This window comes from Centroberyx affinis, unplaced genomic scaffold (assembly GCF_046629955.1).
Source record: "Centroberyx affinis isolate AG114_WGS23_722 - 3 ecotype Tasmania unplaced genomic scaffold, CSIRO-AGI_Caff_v1 ptg001162l_1, whole genome shotgun sequence".
In the NCBI taxonomy this organism is placed as follows: Eukaryota; Metazoa; Chordata; class Actinopteri; order Beryciformes; family Berycidae; genus Centroberyx; species Centroberyx affinis.
This window is the reverse complement of record NW_027279693.1, coordinates 233094-258400: the sequence shown is the minus strand read 5'-3', so window position 1 is coordinate 258400 and position 25307 is coordinate 233094. Positions and strand designations below refer to the sequence as shown.

The 25307-nt window shown below is 42.3% G+C and overlaps 2 gene segments (V, D, J or C); both read right to left on the bottom strand.

Annotated features, from left to right (window-relative positions):
• The window catches only part of LOC139648126 (Ig kappa-b4 chain C region-like), a 50742-nt gene that overhangs the window by 6072 nt on the left and 19363 nt on the right, over positions 1 to 25307 (bottom strand).
• LOC139648127 (Ig kappa-b4 chain C region-like) lies at positions 18226 to 19535 on the bottom strand. The segment is given in 2 exon segments: positions 18226 to 18678; positions 19519 to 19535. A coding segment is annotated over 1 exon segment (267 nt).

Sequence of the window (25307 nt, the reverse complement as noted above, 5' to 3'; positions counted from 1 at the left end):
ATGAGAGACCCTGCTCTCCTCTGCTCAATCCCGCGTGTCATCATCGAGGCCGTCCTGACTATGTACCAGCCAGGCGGGCAGGCCGAGCTGTCAGGTGCTTCCAACCAAGGTGATCAAATGGAAGAAGCTATGGTCATTTATTGCTATACATCCCACAATACCTTGCACTTCATGCAATAGGTGTTCTTGACACAACCAGATTCATGTTGTGGGGAGGAATGGAGGTCTGGTCGGTCCCATGATTTTTTTTGACTTTAGAAATACTCTCCACTATGACACTGCTTCACCCCTCCTTGTTCTCTGCTCCCAGTGTTATGACACTGCTTGACTGATCCCACTTTTCTGCTCTTAGCACCCAGGGAGAGAGATGAGATGGAGACCAGGCTGTTCTCTCAGCTTCTCCCTGAGTCTCTGCGGGAGAAAATGTTCCAGCAGTATGGAACTTGGATCCGGCGCACCAAGGTCTTCCAGAAGGCTCTGCACCGGATCACTGACCAGGACGTCCTGGAATACCGGAGCAGAGTCACCAAGCCCCGCTCGTCCAACAGAGATGTGGTGTGGGTGGACGGCACTTTCTTTGTTGGTGACGACTACGAGGAGGTGAAGACGCCGACGGACAGCTCGCTAGCCAAGAACCCTCTGGCCCTCGACTGCAGCCTGGCTGCCTTCATGAAGCAGTTCCCGGAGACAGAACTGTTTGCAGAGACCAAGCCTGTCACTGACGGGCTAGACAGTCGGTCTCTGCTCAGTGTCCAAGGAACTGCAGGAAGGAGAGGAGACCAGGGGGTTGTGTATGGCTTCAGAGCTCTCCAGTCTTCTCCTCCTCAACCACGGGCTGGTGACTCTGCTCCCGTCCAACCACTTCTGACTACAGTAGGTTTACTTCAGCTAAATAAAACAGTGTGTAAGAAAGTGTTTGTGAAACTATAGGTTGGGACCCCAAACTTGAACCCTTAAATTACAGGCCTGTTTCTACTGGCTCTTCACATGCCAACAGTACCAGCAAATTTATATTAGTCCAGGTCAAAGATTACAAACCCCTGACTACCTAAGCTCCATCTGCACTGGGTTCAAGTGAGCCAACCAAAATCTTATGTTCTAACACAGGAAATAGCTGTGGTGCAGGAGTCTACCATCAGATGCATCCTGGTGGAACTTTTCCGAGGCAGAGATGAGACTCTGTACCGGCCGCAGAACCGCACCTTTGAGGAGGAGATGGTGCAGCACATCCACTTCCTGCTGCAGAAGGATGCGGCCAAGTACCAACACAACAGAGTCTTCCTCCGAAACCTCAAACGCCTCACCGACCCCGAGCAGGAGGTTTGTTTTGATTTCATTTGGGGTTAAAACAAAAACATCACATTTTAAAAGGAACATGAATTCACTTCAAACTCACTTCACTAACATAACGCAACTCAATATCAGGAAAATGTCCCCAATATTTTGTACATTCAGTGTATAAATTCAGTGTATAAACTCACCCTCTTTCTCCTCTCGCAGATCAAACTGAGCCTGGATCTGTCCTGGCCCCTCGAAGTCGCTCTGTGTCAGGCCATTCCTAACGTCTGGCTGAGCAGACAAGGGCTGATGGAGGATCCTCAGTTCGCCTTGCTGGCCTGCAGCTTCATAGCCACAGAGATCCTCAACCACCTCAAGCCCTCTGTGAGCTTCGCTGAAGGCACCAAGAGCGGAGATGAAACCCCGTTCAGCGTCAACATCCCAGTCCGGCGAGAGGAGGAGGAGACAGAGAGAGCCCAGACCCTGCTGGAGCTGCGTCTGCAGAAGGAGCGCAAGGAGAGCAGGGAGGAGTTCTGGAGCACAGAGCTGGAGGTGAGCCGCCATTCAAAGCAACATGTTCTCAAAGTCACAGTCTGCAGCACATGGTTAGTGTTAAACCTAAGGCATACACTGAATGGACAAAATATTAGGGACACTTGCTCTTTTCATGAAGTACGCTGATGAGGTGAATCCAGGTAAAGGCCATTATCCCTTATTGATTTCCCTCATTAAATCTATAGCAAGCACAAACTGACATGTGGATTGTGGGGCTGCAACTCAATATCAGGAAGATGTCCCTAATATTTCCTACATTCAGTGCAGTTTTACTGCAAAGCTAAAACTCCTTAACCATGGTACTGTGTAAACTGTAACTTTCCTGAAACACAGGCCATTTCCTACTGCTATGGTATGAACATGATGCTCAGAAACAATGCAAAAGGAAACATCAGTTTTAGCTTTTCATATCATTTTACCTCAGAGAAGAACAGATCAACCGTCCAGGTACAAATAAGATCTGACATTTTGTTTTACTCGACAGGTTGCTCCAGTGACAACAGAGCTGAAAGAGAAGAAGAAGAAGAAAAAGTGGCTCTCTTGGCTCTGTGGCCTCTTCAGGCGCAAGAGGACATAGACAGACACACACACACATTGGACTGTTTTATTATTGTATTGTATCGTCGTATCCCAAACATCTCTCTCTGACCAACTGAGAAACCTCACAGGATGAGGAGCCATGATTTGCCTCCATATAGTGCTTGGCTGTGGCATATCACCATATCACCAGTTGGATGGCTGTTTTGTGAATTTTGATAGATGACTTATTTTGACCAACATGGAGAATAAGCCTGATTTGCTGATTCTGCTGATTGCTGGTGATATATCAGTACATTGTGTTTTAATCTTGTAATATTTTATTATTGTATATTTGTGTAATTGTTCACAAGATTGTAAACCTAGTGAACATTCTCAGTGAATATACTCCCACTTTAACATGTCAAGGTGATATGATGATTCTGATTTTTTATTATACTTCTTCACTTCAGAGCTTTATTTCTTTAAATAAAATGATTCCTGAATATCAGCTGTGCCTTCAACTTTTCTGTGATGTTTTGGTCAAATTGGACCGTTTTCATGTTTACTATGTAATAACTAGCAGATTATTTCTCATGTTTACAAAAGGTTTCATGATAGTTTCAGCATAGGGTTTTTAAACACAAAAACCCACTGTCACCATTCTGCTTGGGTTTAGAAAATAAATAAGCCAAATTCCATATATACATGAGTCTCTATCACTCAACTTTGACCCAGAACTTTTATTTGCAATGCAATAACACCAAACCCTACTCCATACATATCACAAATATCTGTGGTGACAAAGTTGTCTTGTCCCTCCTGTTAGTTTAAATACTTCAGAAAGTGTCCCGTTTACTCTAATTCTTGCATTTGGATATTGATACATTATTTTTAACCATGCAATAAACTTTTCATGAAATCCAAATGCTTCGCACATTTCAAATATAAATGAATGTCGAATTAGTTAAGTCAAGTCAAGTCAAGTTTATTTATATATCCCTTTGTCACAAGCATGTCTCAGAGGACTTTATAGAGAATGTGTCTAGCTAGGTCTAACTAAACACAATCAATGGTGAACAAAGTTATGTAGGACAAACATAGGAAGAGCAGATTTAGCAAGACAAACAATCTACCTATTCTACATAGCCTAACCTACCCGGCACCCCAGCCTTAGACCCTAAATGCACACAAGGAAAAACTCCTTGGGCGGGCTGATGCAAATAGGGATCCCCCCCCCCCCACCGGGACGGCTTATAGTGCAATAGGTGTCGGGCAAAACATTGGCAGAGTCATGGGCAACAATAATGACAGTAGAAAACAGAGAGAGACAAAAAGACAGTACCGGTCTGCTGACAGAAGACTGCACAGGAATCTGAGAGAGGGTGGAGAAAACCAGCTGTACACACACACACACACACACACACACACACACACACACACAGAGCTGTGCAGAAGCAGCACAAAACCCAGACATATTTAGGCACAGACACGCTCATACAGACTGTGTTGAACCCAAGCCAAGGTAGGTCGTATGATTGTGAGAATAAATAGGTTTTGAGTCTAGATTCGAAGATTTCAACAATAAGGCTCTACGTTAAAAAATTTCAAGAACATTTTCTTTCAGACAGTCTTAAAGAGGAAGTCTTTGTCAATAGAAAACTTTATAAAATCAGAATATTGTCTACATTCATTTAGGAAAAATTAAATGAATCTACAAACAGACAAAAATAATTTTCAGTGCAACCAAACAGTTTTTCATTGGTGTAGTTTTAGTTTATATTAGGAGACATGAAGAGCTTAGTGATCGCTGAAACAATATTAAATTCCAAATCTAAACAGCAATATCTTCAAGTAAGGGTTGCATTTATTGAATGAAAATAAAATGAATATTGAATATGAGCTCATGGAGAAATCAAAGGTACTTACAGTTAACATCCAGTCTGGTTCCTCCACAGTGAACCACAGTGATACAAACTCATTGAGCCGCCGTACAAAAACCTCTCACTCTAGAGAGACACGGCTCTCTCACTTTGAGAACAACAAACTCACAAAAATCACTCTCAGTTTGTAAAATCATGCTAGTTGACATATTAAGTAGAAAAAAAACTATCAAACTATGCCACAGATTTCAAACATTTATCAATTTTGGTTTGTATATTGTTTTGACATAATTGTCTTGCAGTGATATTGATTTCTCTAGCTGTAAACTAAAACAAGACAGAAGACATTTTTTCCAGCCAATTCTACATGAAAAATGAGCGCTGATACATTGTTAATCAAGTTTGGTAACTTGATTGATCCATTTAGAAACAGCATCATCACAGTAATCCAAGTCCCTGTTGGAGTCAGTCAGAGCATTTCCATAGAGAGCCACTTTGCATCAGCAGCACCATGCTCCAGTGCTCTGGGAGAGTTTATAGTCCTGAGAGTTGAACACTGGATGACTGACAGCTGTCCTTCATGACAACAGAAGCCACAGAAATCCTCCTCATCAAAACATGACTTTGATCTCCATCCTCATCTGGACTCTCCTCTGCTGCTGCTTCACAGGTAAAGTCCAGAGAATCAAACTCCTCTCCTCTATGAACATCCGTCCCTCTGAAATGAAGCGGAGAAAACCATGACGGTGGTTTATGTTTTTGTCTCTGTATCCTCAGAGTCCAGAGGCCAGATCACAGTGACTCAGCCTGGAGCAGTGAGCTCTGCTCCGGGAGGCTCGGTCACCATCAGCTGTCGAACTAGTCAGCCGGTTTATGTTTTGAACAGCTACCACTATTTAGCCTGGTACCAACAGAGAGATGGAGAAACTCCTAAACTGCTCATTTACAGAGCTAGTTCTCGAGCATCAGGGATTCCAGGTCGTTTTAAAGGCAGTGGATCAGGGACTGACTTCACTCTGACCATCAGTGGAGTCCAGGCTGAAGATGCAGCAGTTTACTACTGTCAGAGTTTCCACTATATCAACAGTCAGCGTCTGTTCACACAGTGATAAAGCGTCGTACAAAAACCTCCCTCAGTCAGACTGAACAGAGACTGAACTGACTGCTGCAGCTGGAAGCTACTGCAGGAACTGATACAGTTCACTGAGGACACACACACACACACACACACACACACACACACACACACTGTGTACACACACACACAAACCGACACATACACATGAATTGTTTAGTGAGATGTTATGATGTTGTTCATAGTGTCACTTCCAGTCTGCCTTCTGAACTTAAAACAGCCGACCTCCCACCTCAACAACCTGAAAGTTCCCCCAAATGGAGTTCAAGTTCATTTTATTTATAAAGCACACTTAAAAACAACAATTGTCGACCAAGGTGCTGTGCAAGTAAACATCGAACAAAAAGTTCGGAAATTTGTGTTTGGTAGATTATTTCTCTGTTGTAACAATGCTTCTTGGCAATACATTTTATACTGTTGGAAAGCCTGTTTATTTCCCTTTTAAATGGTGCCTCATTTGTAAGGAACATGCATTTGTGGGATGAGCAGCACAGCTGAGTATCTGGGTTGCGCTCATGTAAAATTTGCCAAATCTTATGGGGTTATTTTACTGCCAATAATCGAGAGTAGAAAAGATTAGAGCGAGAGCATCATTTTCCGTGCTCTCACGCAGATTTTACGTTCGCACTCAAAACTCTCCGCTCATGCTCAGATTTCCCCTGCTCGCGTTCAAAACTCTGTGCTCGCGCTCAGATTTCCTCTGCTCGCACTCAAAACTCTGTGCTCGCGCTCAGATTTCCCCTGCTCGCGTTCAAAACTCTGTGCTCGCGCTCAGATTTCCTCTGCTCGCACTCAAAACTTTGAGACTTTGGGGGCGGGGTTAGAGAGTCGTTGTTGTCTTCTGTGATTGGCTGTCTGATCGCTGCAGATGCTCAACTGACAGCAGCAGTGCACCTACAGGGTCAGGTTGTGCCAAATGCCAACCCGGTTGCCAGGTCAGGCAAACTTTTCTAGCCTAAGAGCAACCGAAACTAGCCAAAAGTAATAATGTAAATAATTTGTCATTACATTTCCACGGTTGTCACTGGAAAACAAATAAAAATGTACGATTTTGAGACCTGACAGAGAGAGAAGAGGAGCAGTTCACTTCCCGACAGCTGCCAACAGCTCCTGTCCAAGCTACTGTCAGCTAACAGGTAACGTTACATTTGTTTAATCAGTTTATCAGTGTTTAGACATTTGGTAAATGCGATTTTGAATCGCTGTAGTATGACAAAGGTGTAGTTAGCTGCTAGGCTAACAGGCTGTGCAACTTTGTCAATAGACATGCTTAGCGTTAGCCTACTTGATAACGGGGAAATTGTGTGCTAACTCTATGCTCTAGCTATGTTTAGCATGTATTCTTATGATTCCTACTATGGATACCAATTTTGGGTATTGTTTCTCGGCCCAAAACCTGTCATCGACCCTCATTATTAACAGTTAACGGGAGATTAGGCTAACGTACTTCCCGGCTCTACTGAGTGCATTGATTCTTTTATTGATTAATACCTTCTACCATGACAGACGTTACTGTCGTCTACTACGATTCCATTCTATTCTACAACTCTTTTACTACTAGTACTACAGCTCTACTATGTTTATTGTAGCTCTACTATAGCCATACTATACTCATAGTATGGCTATTCCCCACTGATGTTGACTTGGTTTCTTCTGTCTGTGTGTGTGTGTGTGTGTGTGTGTGTGTGCGAGAGCAGTGAGCTAGAGGTTTTTCTGTCCTCTCTGCCCTGTCTGTCTGAGGAGCCCAGATCAGACCGAGGCCCCAGTCTGAACAGAGCAGAGTGCTGGGAGCTCCTGTTCTTCTCCAGCACAACCTGATGGAGCAGGTAGGAAGAGGGACCAGAGCCCCGCAGGGCGGAGCCATTCAGCTTCAGTTCCAATGTAGTTTGTTTGTTGTCGGTTTTGACAGTCTCTACTCTACAGTTTCTACTGTCTTCTACCCCACTGATTCACATTCATATGTGAAATACTGACACATGTATACTCCAGTATAATCATATACCTACATATGAAACGCTTGCACATATACAAGTGAAACATTTATAGTATGTATCTGAAATACTTGTACATACATATCCAAGACTACTGCATATAAATACATAAAACACCAGGGGTGTTTTTGTATTTGCATTTGTTTAGGTTTAGCATAGGTTAAACACTTGGACATGAATGTGTAAATTAAAAGTATACATATACTGTATGTATACTTTAATATGCAATTATCTTGATTGTTCAAGCCGGACTTGAATAAACCTGATTACATTAGCTGGAAGTTGGCTTTGTGGAACCGATTAATTCAAGATTGATTTGTTAGGCTAACTCTAGTCAGGATTTTCATAGTAATCCTTGCTTGTCTGAGCCTCCTTTGTGGAATGGGAAGGAGATTTATTTTGAACTTAATTGAGCATTTTCAAGGTCAGCAATTACTTGGTAACACCTTTTTCACCTCTACTGTAGCAAGTGCTTCACAAATAAAATACTGAGCCTCTTACTGTACTGTACTGATAATTACTGTAGTTTCTTCTGTTACAGAAACTCCTGCTCTTCAAGAATCACCTGACACTTCTCGGGAAAATGCTCCCAGTGTTTAAGAGCAAAGAGAAATTAACTTTTTTATGATGTGTTCTGGTGTATTCAGATGTAGTGTTCATAGTGTATACATTTTTACTTATTTATTGGGGTATTTTGGAAAGGCTTACTCAAATTAAGTCAAAGAAGGTTGTAAGGTATGAGACAAGCACCCCCATCTTTTTTTTTTTTTTCATCTCACTTTTGGCAAGCCAAGTGAGGCAGTTTTATATGCTACATGTTTTTGATTTATTTTAGATTTGTTGTTTCTTGTTTGTGAAGCCTTTTATCTAACCAGGACCTTAGTCCTTACATTGGAAGTAAGCATATTAAATTATTTCTGTTACAGTAACACCTACAGTAGATGTTTTTCCTGAATCTTACCTTGTACTGACATATTACAGCTGCTCTCTGTGAACTGGGACTCTCTAAACATCCACCTGTTATAAACTAGTGTTCCAGTTCAAAGATGATTTCTCTTTTCTAATCACTTGATTGGTCTTCTTCAAATCTGAGACTGTCTTGTAATGCTTAATACTCCTTAGTATGTTTCACCCATTTAACATGGAACATGTTGAACGTGTGTTTTGAAATAAATGTTTATTACTTTACACTACATATAACAATTTGTCTTGGATTATCTCTTAAATAAGTCTTATCTGTTACCACATTGTAGTCCATTGCTGGTTATTACAATTTACCATCATTAATTACATGTTTTTCCAGTCACAAATATCAATATTGTCATATTATCATGTAGAATATTCTGGGTTTGTTTGGTGTCAGCTCCAGGCCTGCTGCGTCTCCTCAGTGCAGCAGGAGGTGTTTTCAGTGTCAGGGGGAAAAAGGTCCGTCAGGCAGGAGGAGGGGGAGGGGAGGTGCTGCTACAGGTGCAGCAGCAGTGTCCTGACCAACTCCACTGGAACACACAGGCTGATGAGACAGCAGTCATCCAGAGACGAGTACTGGAGGAGAGGGAAAGAAGAGGAGAGGAGAAGAAGAGAGGGAGATATAGGGACAGGAGGAGTATGTTGAGGGAGCAAAATAGGGGAGAGGAGAGGTTTTAGGCACAATTCAATTTATGTAACAACATATATAGAGGTGTATTAGTTTGCTTATTGCTGTACTCTGTTCAGCAAACTGTTCTGGGAACAGGCTGGTATCAATGTAGCCACCAAGAAAGCTAACATTAGCCAAGAAAAATACTCAAAACTGAAAACTATGATAACTTTCAACAAACAAACTACATTGGAACTGAAGCCGAATGGCTCCGCCCTGCGGGGCTCTGGTCCCTCTTCCTACCTGCTCCATCAGGTTGTGCTGGAGAAGAACAGGAGCTCCCAGCACTCTGCTCTGTTCAGACTGGGGCCTTGGTCTGATCTGGGCTCCTCAGACAGACAGGGCAGAGAGGACAGAAAAACCTCTAGCTCACTGCTCTCGCACACACACACACACACACACACACACACACACACACACACACACACACACACACAGACAGAAGAAACCAAGTCAACATCAGTGGGGAATAGCCATACTATGAGTATAGTATGGCTATAGTAGAGCTACAATAAACATAGTAGAGCTGTAGTACTAGTAGTAAAAGAGTTGTAGAATAGAATGGAATCGTAGTAGACGACAGTAACGTCTGTCATGGTAGAAGGTATTAATCAATAAAAGAATCAATGCACTCAGTAGAGCCGGGAAGTACGTTAGCCTAATCTCCCGTTAACTGTTAATAATGAGGGTCGATGACAGGTTTTGGGCCGAGAAACAATACCCAAAATTGGTATCCATAGTAGGAATCATAAGAATACATGCTAAACATAGCTAGAGCATAGAGTTAGCACACAATTTCCCCGTTATCAAGTAGGCTAACGCTAAGCATGTCTATTGACAAAGTTGCACAGCCTGTTAGCCTAGCAGCTAACTACACCTTTGTCATACTACAGCGATTCAAAATCGCATTTACCAAATGTCTAAACACTGATAAACTGATTAAACAAATGTAACGTTACCTGTTAGCTGACAGTAGCTTGGACAGGAGCTGTTGGCAGCTGTCGGGAAGTGAACTGCTCCTCTTCTCCCTCTGTCAGGTCTCAAAATCGTACATTTTTATTTGTTTTCCAGTGACAACCGTGGAAATGTAATGACAAATTATTTACATTATTACTTTTGGCTAGTTTCGGTTGCTCTTAGGCTAGAAAAGTTTGCCTGACCTGGCAACCGGGTTGGCATTTGGCACAACCTGACCCTGTAGGTGCACTGCTGCTGTCAGTTGAGCATCTGCAGCGATCAGACAGCCAATCACAGAAGACAACAACGACTCTCTAACCCCGCCCCCAAAGTCTCAAAGTTTTGAGTGCGAGCAGAGGAAATCTGAGCGCGAGCACAGAGTTTTGAACGCGAGCAGGGGAAATCTGAGCACGAGCACAGAGTTTTGAGTGCGAGCAGAGGAAATCTGAGCGTGAGCACAGAGTTTTGAGTGCGAGCAGAGGAAATCTGAGCGCGAGCACAGAGTTTTGAGTGCGAGCAGAGGAAATCTGAGCGCGAGCACAGAGTTTTGAGTGCGAGCAGAGGAAATCTGAGTGCGAGCACAGAGTTTTGAACGCGAGCAGGGGAAATCTGAGCACGAGCGGAGAGTTGTGAGTGCGAACATGTAAAATCTGCGTGAGAGCACGGAAAATGATGCTCTCGCTCTAATCTTTTCTACTCTCGATTATTGGCAGTAAAATAACCCCATAAAATCTTCTCTGCCAATGCCAAACAGCTTATTCTGCTGTTGCTATTGACTCTTGTTTGGTGTTGTTTGGTGGATTGGATGATTGAAGTCTATCAGTAACAAGGAAGAAACAAAACATATTGGCAATTTTACAATTTATTCATTTAACAAACAGTCAGGAGCCTCAGTAGCGTGTGGAAGAACCATACACAGCCACAACAGCCTGGCACCTCCTCCTCATGCTGGTCACCAGCCTGGTCACACACTGCTGTGGGATGGCATTCCACTCCTCAACCAGGATTTGTCGCAAGTCAGCCAACGTGGTTGTGTTGGTCACTCTAGCACGAACAGCACGCCCAAGCTGATCCCATAAGTGTTCAATTGGGTTGAGGTCAGGACTGTTGGCAGGGCAGGCCATTCCATTCTCTCTACTCCCAAATTCTGGAGGTAGTCTCTGATAAACCCCGCTCTGTGGGGGCGAGCGTTGTCATCTTGGAGGATGGAGTTCGGTCCCAGACTGTGGAGATATGGGATTGCCACTGGTTGCAGAATCTCATCTCGATATCTCTCTGCATTGAGATTGCATCCAATGATGACAAGCCTCGTTTTTCCAGTGATGGAGATGCCGCCCCACACCATCACACTGCCTCCACCAAAAGGTGTTACTCTATCGGTGCAGCAATCAGCATAGCGTTCTCCCCGTCTTCTCCACACTTTGACCCTACGATCCAACTTCCGTAGGCAGAATCTGGACTCATCGCTGAACATAACGTTCCTCCACATGTTCAGGTTCCAGTGCAGGTGTTGCCGACACCAGCGCAAACGGGCCTGACGGTGAAGGGCAGTCATGGCAGGCCTCCTGGCAGCCCTATGAGCCTGGAGATTGGCTGCGTGCAGTCTGTTCCGGATTGTCTGGGCCGAGAGCCGTGTGCCATATCATCCTGCAAACCTTGACTGCAAATCTGTAGAAGACAGCCTACGGTTCCTAAGTGCTGAAAGGGTGAGGAACCGGTCTTCTTGGGGTGTCATCTTCTTGGGACGCCCACTTCGCGGTCTGTCTCTGACATCCCCCGTTTCATGGAACTTGGCCTTCAGTTTGGAGATGGTACTATGGCTCACTCCAAATAATGCCGCAACTTGCTTTTGTGGAACACCAGTTTGAAGTCGCCCTATCGCACAGGCCTTATCGAGATCAGACAAACGTGGCATGCCGATTCTTGGAGCAGACACCAACTGACCACTGTAGCAGGGCCCATGCTCACAGGTGCTGCCAATCAGGTGCCAATCAGGTACCTGATTGTCAGCACCTGGGGGTACCGGAAGCTCAAAACAAGAGTCAATAGCAACAGCAGAATAAGCTGTTTGGCATTGGCAGAGAAGATTTGGCAAATTTTTCATGGGCGCAACCCACATACTCAGCTGTGCTGCTCATCCCACAAATGCATGTTCCTTACAAATGGGGCACCATTTAAAAGGGAAATAAACAGGCTTTCCAACGGTATAAAATGTATTGCCAAGAAGCATTGTTACAACAGAGAAATAATCTACCAAACACAAATTTCCGAACTTTTTGTTCGATGTTTATATACAAAACACAAATAAAAAAAATAAAAAAATAACAAACAATGATGAAAATAAAGATCATACAGAATCAAAAGCTGCAGGAAAGAGATGGGTTTTAATAAGCGATTTAAAGCTGCCAATAGCTAGACCATGGAACAGCTAAAAGCTGTGGGTCAGTGGACCTGAGAGACTGCCGGAAAACTTGGGGGCAGTGTTAACTTTGACAGCAAATTTTTATTTAGCTTTAGTCATAATCTTTTGACTAAAATGCCATTTAGTTGTAGTCGTATTTTAGTCATCTGAATTGTTTTAGTTTTAGTCTAGTTTTATGCCTACCATACACTAGAAGACTTTGAAAAGACTTTGAAAAGACTTTTAAAAGACTAAAGTCTGACACCCTCCTCACATCTAAAGACATTTTTAGTCACAGACTATATTTTGCAAAGACTGGGGATCTTGCAGGGTCACTATTTGCAAGACTACAACTAGATTCCTTTGGAGATTATTTCCCAGCCTGCTCCTGGTGTCTCGGTTCTCTTGGACTGCGGAAAAGGAGGAGAAACTGGTGGAGTTGTGCAGTGAACAGGAGTGCCTCTTTGACGTGTCCTCCCATTTGTACCACGATAGAGTGGAGAAGGAAAAAAAGTGGACAGAAATTGCTGTAGCCCTCGAAATACAGGCCAACAGCTGGCAGAGAGTAGAGAGGATGTTCAGGAAGTGCCAGGGCTCTATAAAACGTCAAGGAGGCCACTGATTGGTTGTTGCTGATTGACACCTCCTTCCTTTGCACTGGACACCAAACCAGGGACCTCGGAGGACAAGTAGAGGGGAGAGAGAGAAACAAAGGACAACCCTCCAACATAACACCTAGAAAATACAAGGAACATAACACCCCTCCCACAAGAACCACCCTATTCTTTTTCCTTACACAGACCCAAATTACTTTCTCTATCCAACCTAAATTTACACTCAGTTTGTTGCCTACTTTAAGCGATCGGCAATCAGCAATGACATGTCCAGGTTTATGACAGTAGAAACATTCTCTGTCTTGTCTTGAACTTATAGGTGAGGTTTTGAATGGTTAGGCTGTGACACAGGACCACTAGGTTGTGACACCACAAACTTGTCTCTGCGAGGGGGAGTAAAAACTGTCTTGTGGGTGAGTATGAACTCATCGGCTAACACTGCCAGCCTATGCTAGGGAAGTTACCTTCTGCTCATTCAAATAGACTACAATGCGTTCCGGCAGACAGTTTTAAACTCTTCAAGCAACATCAGTTCACGAAGAGAGTTGCAGTCATTAGTCATACTAGCATTATACCACTTGTCAAAAAGAGTTCCCTTCTCCCCTGGCAAACTCAACAAATGTCTGATTTTGAGCTTTCTTGTGATTCCTGCATCGTTGCCGTTATGCTTCCGGCACCAGCTCATATGAACGGAGAACAGCGGTTTTTACAACATCATATTGCAAGCTGTCTTCTAAGGACAAAGTAGCCTTTCCAGTGAGCTTACATTGTAACAGAATTGGCCAGACCTCCTGGGGCCACTGCAGGGATGCAGCACTACGCTCAAAAACACTGAAGTAAGTATCCACTTCAGTCTCTCTGAAGGAAGGCAGTGTGTTTACTTATATCAAATGGCCTCTACTGTGTGGATGAAGAGGACATAGTACTAAGCCCTAAAGGAGCCGCCTGAGCAGAAACATGGGAAACATCCTTTGTGTCCCCCAACTCCAGCTGTCACATTCTGACAGTCGTTTCTGCCTCAAGTTCAAGGTTGCGCATAGCTAATTTAAAATCCATTTCAGCCTGTCGTGCCTGAACGTTCTCTTGTGCCTTCATTTGAAGACCGTCTAAACGCACTTTCAAGCGTGCATCAGCCAAAGAATTTATTGAGCTAGGTGAAAATGGATCAAAACATGAGAGGGTAGGAGGTAATTTCACATCAGCATCCCCACCTGAAACATCATTAAGCTGTGGTTGCGCTGCCAAAGGCACAAAAGAGCCTGCGGCTTCTGCAGTGCCCTCCACATCTGAGAGAACTAGAATCAGACCGTGCTGGCAACACAAGTACTTCCTTTTCTACTAGGTTGCTCAACACAATAGACTTAATCTCCTGCTTAGTGAGGGACCTCGCCACCTGGAGTCCATAGTGATCAGCCAACAATAACAAATCATCTTTTTGAACACTTATCAAAAAACGTCAAAGCAAGGATTCTGTACAAACTGGTCCAAGTTAAACGGAGCCATCACTCTACATCAGTGGTTCTCAACGTGGGGTCCGGGGACCACTAGTGGTCCTTGAGGGGGTTCCAGGGGGTCCCCAGCAAATTGATGAATTGTTAAACTTAACCATTATTTAATTTACAAGAAGTGAACCCAATTAGAGAATGTAGAAGAATGGCTGTCATAGTTTCACTGTTATCTCTCTACCTACAATACAGATAGTCATGGAATTCTGGCCAAAATCATATGTGACAATAAAAATATTTTCAGATCTCATCAAATGGGGGTCCGTGGCACTAATGTGGACTAAATTAGGGGTCCTTGATATGAAAAAGGTTGAGAATCACTGCTCTACGTCACTAGTGGAAAGGGAGGAGAGGAGAAGCAAAAACACTCCCTAGTGACCTACACAATACTGATAACTACCAACTTCCACACATATCCTATCATCCTTAGCACAATCACAAAAAGGGTATGCGACATGATTCATCATCCAAACAATAATCTAAAAAAAAAAGAAAACGGGAACCAGCAGTATCCCACACTTGCCCCCATTTTATGTTACACCCCCGGTATGGGAGAAGAATGAAGGGTGAGGGGAGACAACATAAACATGATCATTGTGATGCTGAAATAGGACAAATGAACCAGAAGGAGGACAGAAACACACTGATACATAAGAGTATAGTGAAATATTGTTTAGTGTGTGTTCTTTTGCAGGTAGTTACAATATTCACTATTCACATTAGGGGTGTTTAAACCCCGAGGAAAACAAAGAGCCAGAGGGATGCCAAATCAAACTAAAGAACAGAAGCAAACCAGAACTAACTCAGAAGGAGAAGTCTAACTCACTATCTAAAGAAAAGAACATTGAAACAAAAACCTACTCCTGGCTGTCTGCTCTAACCAAACAAAACATACAGAGGGAGGCATCCACTCCTAACTTAGTGGAATAACATGATTTCACTACGTGTTGGCAAAGGTACTCTACTCTACATCATCATACTCTGATGAAGGCTGAAAGCTGATGTGCGTAAATGCTGCTGTTTTTAATGTTTTTTAGTGTTCTGGCCCATCCAGTAAAGGCTTTTTAACTATTCAGATCCACAGAAGTGCCTGGAATAAGACTTTTGTGCCACATATACCACTGAGGTGCCAGAATCTTTTCAAAACAGAGTTATAGAAAAAAACAATGAATGAAAACCAAAGATGAATGATGAAGATCCCAGGATTTATTTAAAAACAGGATTATAGAAAATCATGTAGACAAATACAAGAGGAATATGTGTGTAATAAATAGTTTTCTGTCCTGATGGGAGTGTGGGAGTGGTATCTTCTAGGATGACAATGCTCTGACACTTTATTAAGACCTTCTATTAATCTCATGTACATGAGGATCATTTAAATAGTCAATGCTCCCAGCACTGAGGGGGAAACACCATGATATACTCAGGACAGCTACACTTCTCTGACTGTGTGTGTGTGTGTGTGTGTGTGTGTGTGTGTGTGTGTATGTGTGTGTGTGTGTGTGTTTGCATATCTTTCCTGCATCTCTGCTCTCCACCCGTTAAGAGGCCAGTGTTGATCAGTGGCTGCCCAGGCCTTTCAGAGACACTGACACGCCGGCAGCACAATGATGATGTCACAGATTCTCCTGCTGGGCACCCTGGGGCTCCTTGTTCAGGGTGAGACTCTCTTCTGAAAACTTTGTTTCAGGATGTAACCAGGTTTACCAGAATGATGTTCTGCTATGATGGAGAAACACTGAAACAACCAGCATTTACCTTCTTCTATCTATTCTCCATGTTAATGAAATGATACTCTTCTGTTTTGAAATTGATCATCATTCTCCAAGTTGTATTTGTCTCAATAACCCTTCTCCTCTGTTTTGATATTTTTCAGATTCATTAGCAGAAATCATTGTGACTCAGTCTCCTGAATCTCAGTCTGTTGAACCAGGACAGACAGTTTCTATCAGATGCAAAACCAGTTCAGGTGTTACTAATGAACTCCAGTGGTACCTTCAGAAACCTGGAGAAGCTCCTAAACTCCTGATTTATGATGCTACAAACCGTCAGTCTGGGATTTCAGATCGTTTTAGTGGGAGTTGATCTGGGACTGACTTCACTCTGACCATCAGTGGAGTCCAGCCTAAAGATACAGGAGTTTACAACTGTCAGCACGATTACGGCTGGCCGTTCACACAGTGATACGTCGTACAAAAACCTCCCTCAGCTGGAGAGGAACTGATCTGACTCAACAGCTGCACATAAACTAAAACGTTAGAGGTTTGACTAAAATGGCAGTTCATTACAGCATACAATAATAACATTTTTCATCATGAAAATATTTTATGTAATTCAATGACTTCATACTTTTTACTTTTTAATGATTCTATTGTTGGAACTGGAATTTTTTCCTTGAGATTATGAGGCATTAATACTAAATTAGTGATTTTGAAAAATATATTAATAATAACTTTCAGCTTTTTAACTGGCATATTAGTATAGTAGCTGGAACATACTTTCAGTCAAACAAACTGAACAAACTCAAATCAAATAATTTTAACTCTTAAGATTAATAAGAGTTAATAAGTTACTTTAGTCAGAGTTCGTATGTCTTATACAAACTGAACAAACTCAAAATAATTAAGATTCTGCAACAGTACAAACAATTTAATGTATCATAAAATTCAATAATATTGATGTCAATATATTATATTTTTGTTCAATCAAACTGTGTGATCAGTCAAACAATTCTCTCAAGCTCAAAGTTGAACAGATTCTATGTAAACTGTTTCTAGTGAGACTGAATGTAATTAATTTGAGGTTAAAATAGAGATGTATTTTCTTTGCTGTGTTTCTATGTGTGTCAATCCAGCTCTATTCATGCTGACCTCCCCATGCTGACCTCCAACCTGCTGAAAGTCAACTTCCCAACCATTCAGCTGTTCCTTCTCCACCCTCTCAAACCAAGACTGGGAAGGCTGATTCAGTCTGATTCAAACACAAACACACATAAGACTTGTTGTGAATGATTCAGCCTAAAAAACTGAACAACATTCTGTCAATCACCTTTTTTCCTTTTCATTTTTAAGGAAGTCCTCTAGCTTTTCCTATAGCTTTTAATTTCAACAGTCCCTTGCCACCACTTGTATTTGCCTCAGTGCTCGATCCCTTTGCAGAGACAGTACACACACATGTACACACAATATTTCCCGGGTCAAAACTGGAGATCACACCCATGTTATATCCCTCTATGCTGATGATATTCTGCTTTTTATTTCCAAACCTGAAATTTCTCATACTACTTTTGTAGAATTGTTACAAAGATTCACCATATTTTCTGGATACAGTATAAACTTGACACAACCAGAATGTGAGCATTTTTTCTCCAATCATGAAGGGCATGACAAGGGATCTTTAAAGATGAAAATGGCCTCCTTTCATCCTTACATCCACACATAGTTCCTGCCCATCTTTAGGATACCACGGGTAAACACAGTAACTTTCATGTGGCACTCACAGAGTTTATGAATGTTTGACAATGCATTACATAATCCCATCATTTATTCTCAAATCATCACCAGTATTTATAAAATCCTGGTCACTTTACACTGAGATGAGCTCAGTCTCTGTGGATTTAATGGAACCACTGTTACCATTAAGCATCATAAGACATCTGTTATTTTTTACAATAATATCCATGGAAACAACTGATTTGGTGTAAAGATCTTTATTGTTTTGAAATATCGAATATATCAGCATTATTGTGAGCAAGAAAACATTACTATTTCAGAAAGAGAGAGACAGACAGACAGAGAGACTACAGTGCTGAGTGCAGACTGAGAGCAGTAGCAGAGTAAAACCAGTAGCAGAAGTCCCAGTGAGTCAGGTCAGGACTGGGAACACTGGTCTCTCCTCAGTGTCTCCGAGAGCGGACACTGGGAGCCCTGGGTGGCCTCACAGGTCACAGAGCCCACCTTCCCCCACTGGTCTGCAGGGAGCCTCAGGGTGCTGCTCCAGCTGTAGTGGCCGTCCTTCTCCAGCACCCCGGGGCTCCTGCTCTCCTCCCAGCTGCTGCTGCTGCTGCTGCTGCTGCTGCCGTCCACCTTCCAGGCCAGCCTCCAGTCTGAGGGGAAGCCCTTGTTGGCCAGGCACATGAGCGTGGCCTTCCCCTGCTGCAGCTCCACGCTGGAGGGGGGCAGCACTGTCAGGGTGGGACGGACATCACCTAGGAGACACCAATCAGCTTAGAGGACAGGAAGGCTGCAGCTGTCAATCAATCACCAGGCGGTTTGACACCTTTACTGTGTGAGAGTCCATTTTCCCCTTTAAGGAGTTTCTGTCAGATGGTTTTTATGCTCCACCAGTCACTCACTCACACATTGTTTCACTTCCTTTTAAGAAGCCTCTCATGCATACCAGCATATATTTGCTACGTTTTAAAAAATTCCTCCAAATTTTCAATTTTCTCTAACTGTATTTTATTTAAAAAGTGACAAATATGAAAGAATTATATTACCAATACATTTTAAAATTTTCTATGAAATAACCGGAAACCGGTTGAAATAATGGTCAAAATGTAAATGTATACAAACACATGGATTGTGTTGAAGAAAACTGTAAAAAAGCAGGGTTACATTTAAAACAGCAATTAGAATTAGCAAACTGTCAAAATAATGTTAAAGTAAGCTATATTTGAAAGCATGAGATTTGGCTACATTTTCAAATTTTCAGGTATATATAAACACTCATTACTTTACTTTTAATTTGACTTAAATTTATGGTAAAACTGAGAAATTAAACAAGAACCTGCCAAACCATTTCATATTATTATTTTTTTTTCTAAAACTTTTTCTAAAGCTCAAGCTGTTGACTTTTAACAGTCCTACAATGTGTAAAGACAAGTACAGTAAAGCAGCTGTAGGTGAGACTCCATGGTTAAGGAGAGAAACAGAGAAAAGGACACTATAAATCACAATATATTTATATCTACTTCTAAAATAATTCCAACACAGCAATTATAGCCTTAATAAATAATATGATATTGAAAATTTGTACAGAAACTTACTTCCAACATCCAGTCTGGTTCCTCCACCAAAAGTCCACCACAGTGATACAAACTCATTGAGCCGCCGTACAAAAACCTCTCACTCTAGAGAGACACGGCTCTCTCACTTTACCAGACAAAACTAAAACTACAATGCCTCAAGATGCAACATTAAACTAAGAGTTATGAATACATGCTTTCTCCTCTCACCCAAGAACTTCTAATAATTAGATTGGTCATTTGGATTACGTCTATTAACTTTTTTTTCACTGGTGAGAGAAAACTGATATTAGAAAAATTACTTATTAACATGGAAAGTAAGATATTTTGCTCTAAAGTGCATTGCATATGCAAGAAATTAAAATGTAGCTAATGGATTAATAAAAACATTAGATAGGTGAACTTACTTCCAACATCCAGTCTGGTTCCTCCACCAAAAGTGTACCACAGTGATACAAACTCATTGAGCCGCCGTACAAAAACCTCTCACTCTAGAGAGACACAGCTCTCTCACTTTGAACAAAACAAACTCACCAAAATTATTTTCACTTCATAAAACTTTAGCTAACTGATGTAATAACAAGCTAAACTATCAAATTATGAACCAAAGTTCCAACTTTAATCTTTTTTTATTTGTGTATTGTTCATTTTATCTTGCAGTGATATTGATTTCTCTAGCAGTAAACTAAAACAAGACATGAGATATCCTTGAAGAAAACTTGTTTATAGACATCAAGCCAAATTTACATATAAATGAGATAAGATACATTGTTAATAAAGAGTTTGGTAACTTGATTGATCCATTTAGAAACAGCATCATCACAGTAATCCAAGTCCCTGTTGGAGTCAGTCAGAGCATTTCCATAGAGAGCCACTTTGCATCAGCAGCACCATGCTCCAGTGCTCTGGGAGAGTTTATAGTCCTGAGAGTTGAACACTGGATGACTGACAGCTGTCCTTCATGACAACAGAAGCCACAGAAATCCTCCTCATCAAAACATGACTTTGATCTCCATCCTCATCTGGACTCTCCTCTGCTGCTGCTTCACAGGTAAAGTCCAGAGAATCAAACTCCTCTCCTCTATGAACATCCGTCCCTCTGAAATGAAGCGGAGAAAACCATGACGGTGGTTTATGTTTTTGTCTCTGTATCCTCAGAGTCCAGAGGCCAGGTCACAGTGACTCAGCCTGGGGCAGTGAGGTCTGCTCCGGGAGGCTCGGCCACCATCAGCTGTCGAACCAGTCAGACGGTTTATAGTAGTATCTATTTATCCTGGTACCAACAGAGAGATGGAGAAACTCCTAAACTGCTCATTTACCAAGCTAGTTCTCGAGCATCAGGGATTCCAGCTCGTTTTACAGGCAGTGGATCAGGGACTGACTTCACTCTGACCATCAGTGGAGTCCAGGCTGAAGATGCAGCAGTTTACTACTGTCAGAGTTTCCACTATATCAACAGTCAGTATGTGTTCACACAGTGATAAAGCGTCGTACAAAAACCTCCCTCAGTCACACTGAACAGAGACTGAACTGACTGCTGCAGCTGGAAGCTACTGCAGGAACTGATACAGTTCACTGAGGACACACACACACACACACACACACACACACATATACACACACACACACGCACACACACACACACACACACACACACACACACACACACACACACACACACACACACACACACGACTTGGTTGGTGAGGATTGATGATATTGTTCATAGTGTCACTTCCAGTTTGCCTTTTGAACTTAAAACAGCCCACCTCCCACCTCAACAACCTGAAAGTTCCCCCAAATGAAGAGGACAGTTCCAGTGAAGAAGCCCAATCAGACCATTAAAAGCACAACAACATCTAGCAAAGTAAGCTGTCCTGATGCCGACCCCCAAACCACTGCTGAATGATCCAAACAGCTTATCCACGCTGGTCCTGGAATATCTGGACTGTCAGGATCCAAACAGATCAGGATGATCATTCAGTCAACTGGATCAGGAAGCCTTGTTTAGATAGAGGAAAGTCAAGAGAGTCTTTTTCTTGAAGGAAGGGAATAGTTGGGTGAGCACATGTATCTATTGTACAGACACTGAGTCAGGCCAGAAGAGGGGAATGTGGTGTGAGACTGTAGAAGGAAAAGACAAGCCACTGGAAAAACAGACAAGCACTGTAGTGGTGATAGGTATTAATGGTGTCTGATATCAATATAATTTAGAGTTAGCTTCTATGAGAATTAAGAACGGGGCACCAGATAACAGACAGCATCAACAGGTCTCATCTGAAGGAGCTAGTTCTCGGCATGTTTGAATTTAAGCCCACACAATAAGCACATGAGGTGACTTTATGCAAAATAATATATTTATTACTAAACTAAAGCACACTCAATAATCAGGTAAATACAAGTGAATATAGTACAATATATACAAGAGATATACCTATGAATTGATTAATCCATGGCAATAGAAATAGATGATCATGTGAATATGTAATACTGATAATTAAACCAACATTTCAGCAGACACAATCATGGAAGATGAGCAGTGGACGACATGAGTCAGCAACGATAGCAATAAAGGGGCGACAGTATAACTATCTGGAAAACTGACTTAAATGAATCCTTGAATAACTGAATGGTTAGGCTACTATAACTATAGGAGCCGTAATAAAGTGTATGATATGTGTGTGAAGTGTGAATGTAATGGAATAGCTATGTGTGATGTATGATATGATGCCCAGCGGACAATGACCATACATACGACACCAGTGGAGGTCCGGAGGGAGATGAAGCACGTTGAGGCCGGGAGGCTGTGAGGAGTCTCGGCTCGACGAGGTGCTGGAGGATGAAGATCCCACGTCTGTTCAGTTGATCTCAGCAGGCCGCAACAGAGTGAAGCACGCAGGCTGGAGCACGCAGGCTGCTGGACAGGGCTGTGGGTCTCTCAAGGCTAACACCAACCCACTCTGGAGGTTCTGATGATTCTTCAGAGTTAAACTCAGCAGGATAGCTGATAGCGAGGTTGTAGCAGGCAGGACACACAGACACACGTGCTGGTGTGTGTGTGTGTATTTGTCAGGCAGATAGGCAAGGCAGCAAGGCTCTCTTCTCTGTTTAGGATGAAACAGGCTTTCTACTTGGCTTGTGATGGTGATGCAGTTGAGTCTGTCTTTGGAGACAAATTTTGGAACAAAGTTGTCAGACTCCGTTAGCACACGTGTCGCGACCACGTAAAGTGCATGAAATCCGCATTGGAAATGTGTGTGTTTGGTTTTGTTGTGATCAGTTGAGGGGTGTGTGCGTGGGCTGGCATGTCTAGTGTTACGGCTCATTACATATGCATGAAACCCTGATTTTGGTTCCCAGATCTATCCAATATAATTGATCGCCGTAACATTAACATTATTAAACTCAGCACAAATTCCTGAACACTTCAATATCAAACATGGCTATCTAAGCCCCATGTAAAGATAAAGAAATTGAATAATGCAATAACTATTATATAAAACATTCCAGTTACATATAAAATTAGACATATACATTAGAGTCCACCACAATGTGATACCCAAGGTTGCATGAGTCTGTATCAAATATTTATCCTGATTGCGGACACATTCCAATGTGTTTCCTTTCAGACTCACTGGGCCCTATTTAAACGATCCATGGCGCATGCTCTAAAGCGCATGGCACAAGAGCATTTAGAGCGTGTCCTAATCCAAATTGCTAGTTAAACAACGCACAATGTGGGTGCAAAGTAAGGCGCAAGGTGCAAAGGGGTTGTACTAAGTTCCTTAATTAATCATAGTTGTGTTTTGGGCTTAACATGAACTCAACAAATCAGTGTCATCTCGCATTCCCTTTAAGAGCCAGGTGTGCTTGCACCTTGGCACGTTGCTATTTAAATAGCGGATTCGGCAAGTTGGACAAACAAATGGTTTTCTGCTGAGGAAACGGATCTGCTCGTGCGTGATGGCGATGTGTGTGTGCGTCGGGTGAAGGTAAGATGCCTTTGCAGTTTAGTTTCATGACTTTTTGTTGGGCTGTGCTTTTTACAGATTTACTGTGTTGTTTTTCTTGGTTGTAGGTTGCGTATTTAGCAATTGGCCATGTGTGATGATGGTTAACGGGACTTGTACGTTACATGTAGTTTTTGGCATTTGGCATTGCGTAATGGTGAAAGCATATGGCAATTTGGCACCAAAATACATGTCAGGAACGAAGTAAAGTGCACATTTTCATAGTAGGCTAGATTATCCTATTTTTCTATTTTGCATGGTAATGGTGAGAGAGAGAGAGAGAGAGAGAGACGCATCTTACTATCTGAATAATGCGCCCATAGCAGGAAAATACTGCGCCAGACTTTAGACCAGGTTTTTGTTGGTCAATGGTGCAATCGCTTTCTGCTGCCTCAAGATAGCAATGCGCCAACAATGCGCCTGACCACACCTCATTTTAAGACCAACACGCCCATGGGCGCAAAGATGGGCGCAAGTACATTTGCTATTTAAACAACGTGGGCGCTGGGCGTGAAAATGACAACTGTGTCGGTTGGAAACTAGCAATGACACTTGCGCTGCGCTTTGCGCTGGGTGTAAGATAGGACCCTCTGTCTGTTTGGGGATTAACAAAGACAGGTCTGTTGGAGTTGTATGGTTATTTACCAGGTCTGTTCCTTGATACCAGCTCTTAGGGGTGGAAATGAGGTAATTTACATTGAGGTCAGTGCCCTTTCCTTTTAATCTCACAGTCTTCCCCCACCATACTGATCTGTTATCAGGGAGGAGGCTCACACAAAATGCACAGGGCCTTTCCAGATGTGAGATGACAATGATGGTGTGGGTGCAGTTACTACAGCACCAAGAACAAGGAAATATGTTGAAAGCAGGTGTGGACATTTTACTGACATGGTTAAATAATAAATAATATTAAACTTTCAAACAGAAGGAGACCTTCAAATCCTATTGATACAACATATAGTAGGGAACAACATTATTAAGCTGAATTGGGATATTGTATATAGTGACAGTACTCTATAAGTGTTAACAGAGATTCCAAGGCTCAGCTTTAGACAGGACCCTACAGTAGCTGACAAGCTAGTGAGGAGTTACCTGCCAGCTTAAAGTTATGGGGATGTTAGAGGGCTGATAGACTAAAATGACAATGAATGAAAACCAAAGATGAATGTTGAAGGTAGCAGGATTTATTTAAAAACAAGATTATAGAAAAATGACACAAGCAAAAACAAGAGGTGAAGATTAAAACAAATTACATTAAAAGCCTGTGTGTAATAAATAGTTTTTCTATCCTGATGGGAGTGTGGGAATGGTCTCTTCTAGGATGACAACACTCTGACACTTTATTAAGACCTTCTATTAATCTCATACATGAGGATCATTTAAATAGTCAATGCTCCCAGCACTGAGGGGAAAACACCATGATATGCTTAAGAGGCCAGTGTTGATCAGTGGCTGTCCAGGCCTTTCAGAGACACTGACACGCCGGCAGCACAATGATGATGTCACAGATTCTACTGCTGGGTACCCTGGGGCTCCTTGTTCAGGGTGAGACTCTCTTCTGAAAACTTTGTTTCAGGATGTAACCAGGTTTAGCAGAATGATGTTCTGCTATGATGGAGAAACGCTGAAACAACCAGCATTTACCTTCTTCCATCTATTCTCCATGTTAAAGAAATTACACTCTTCTGTTTTGAAATTGATCATCTTTCTCCAAGTTGTATTTGTCTCAATAACCCTTCTCCTCTGTTTTGATATTTTTCCAGATTCATTGGGACAAATCATTCTGACTCAGTCTCCTGA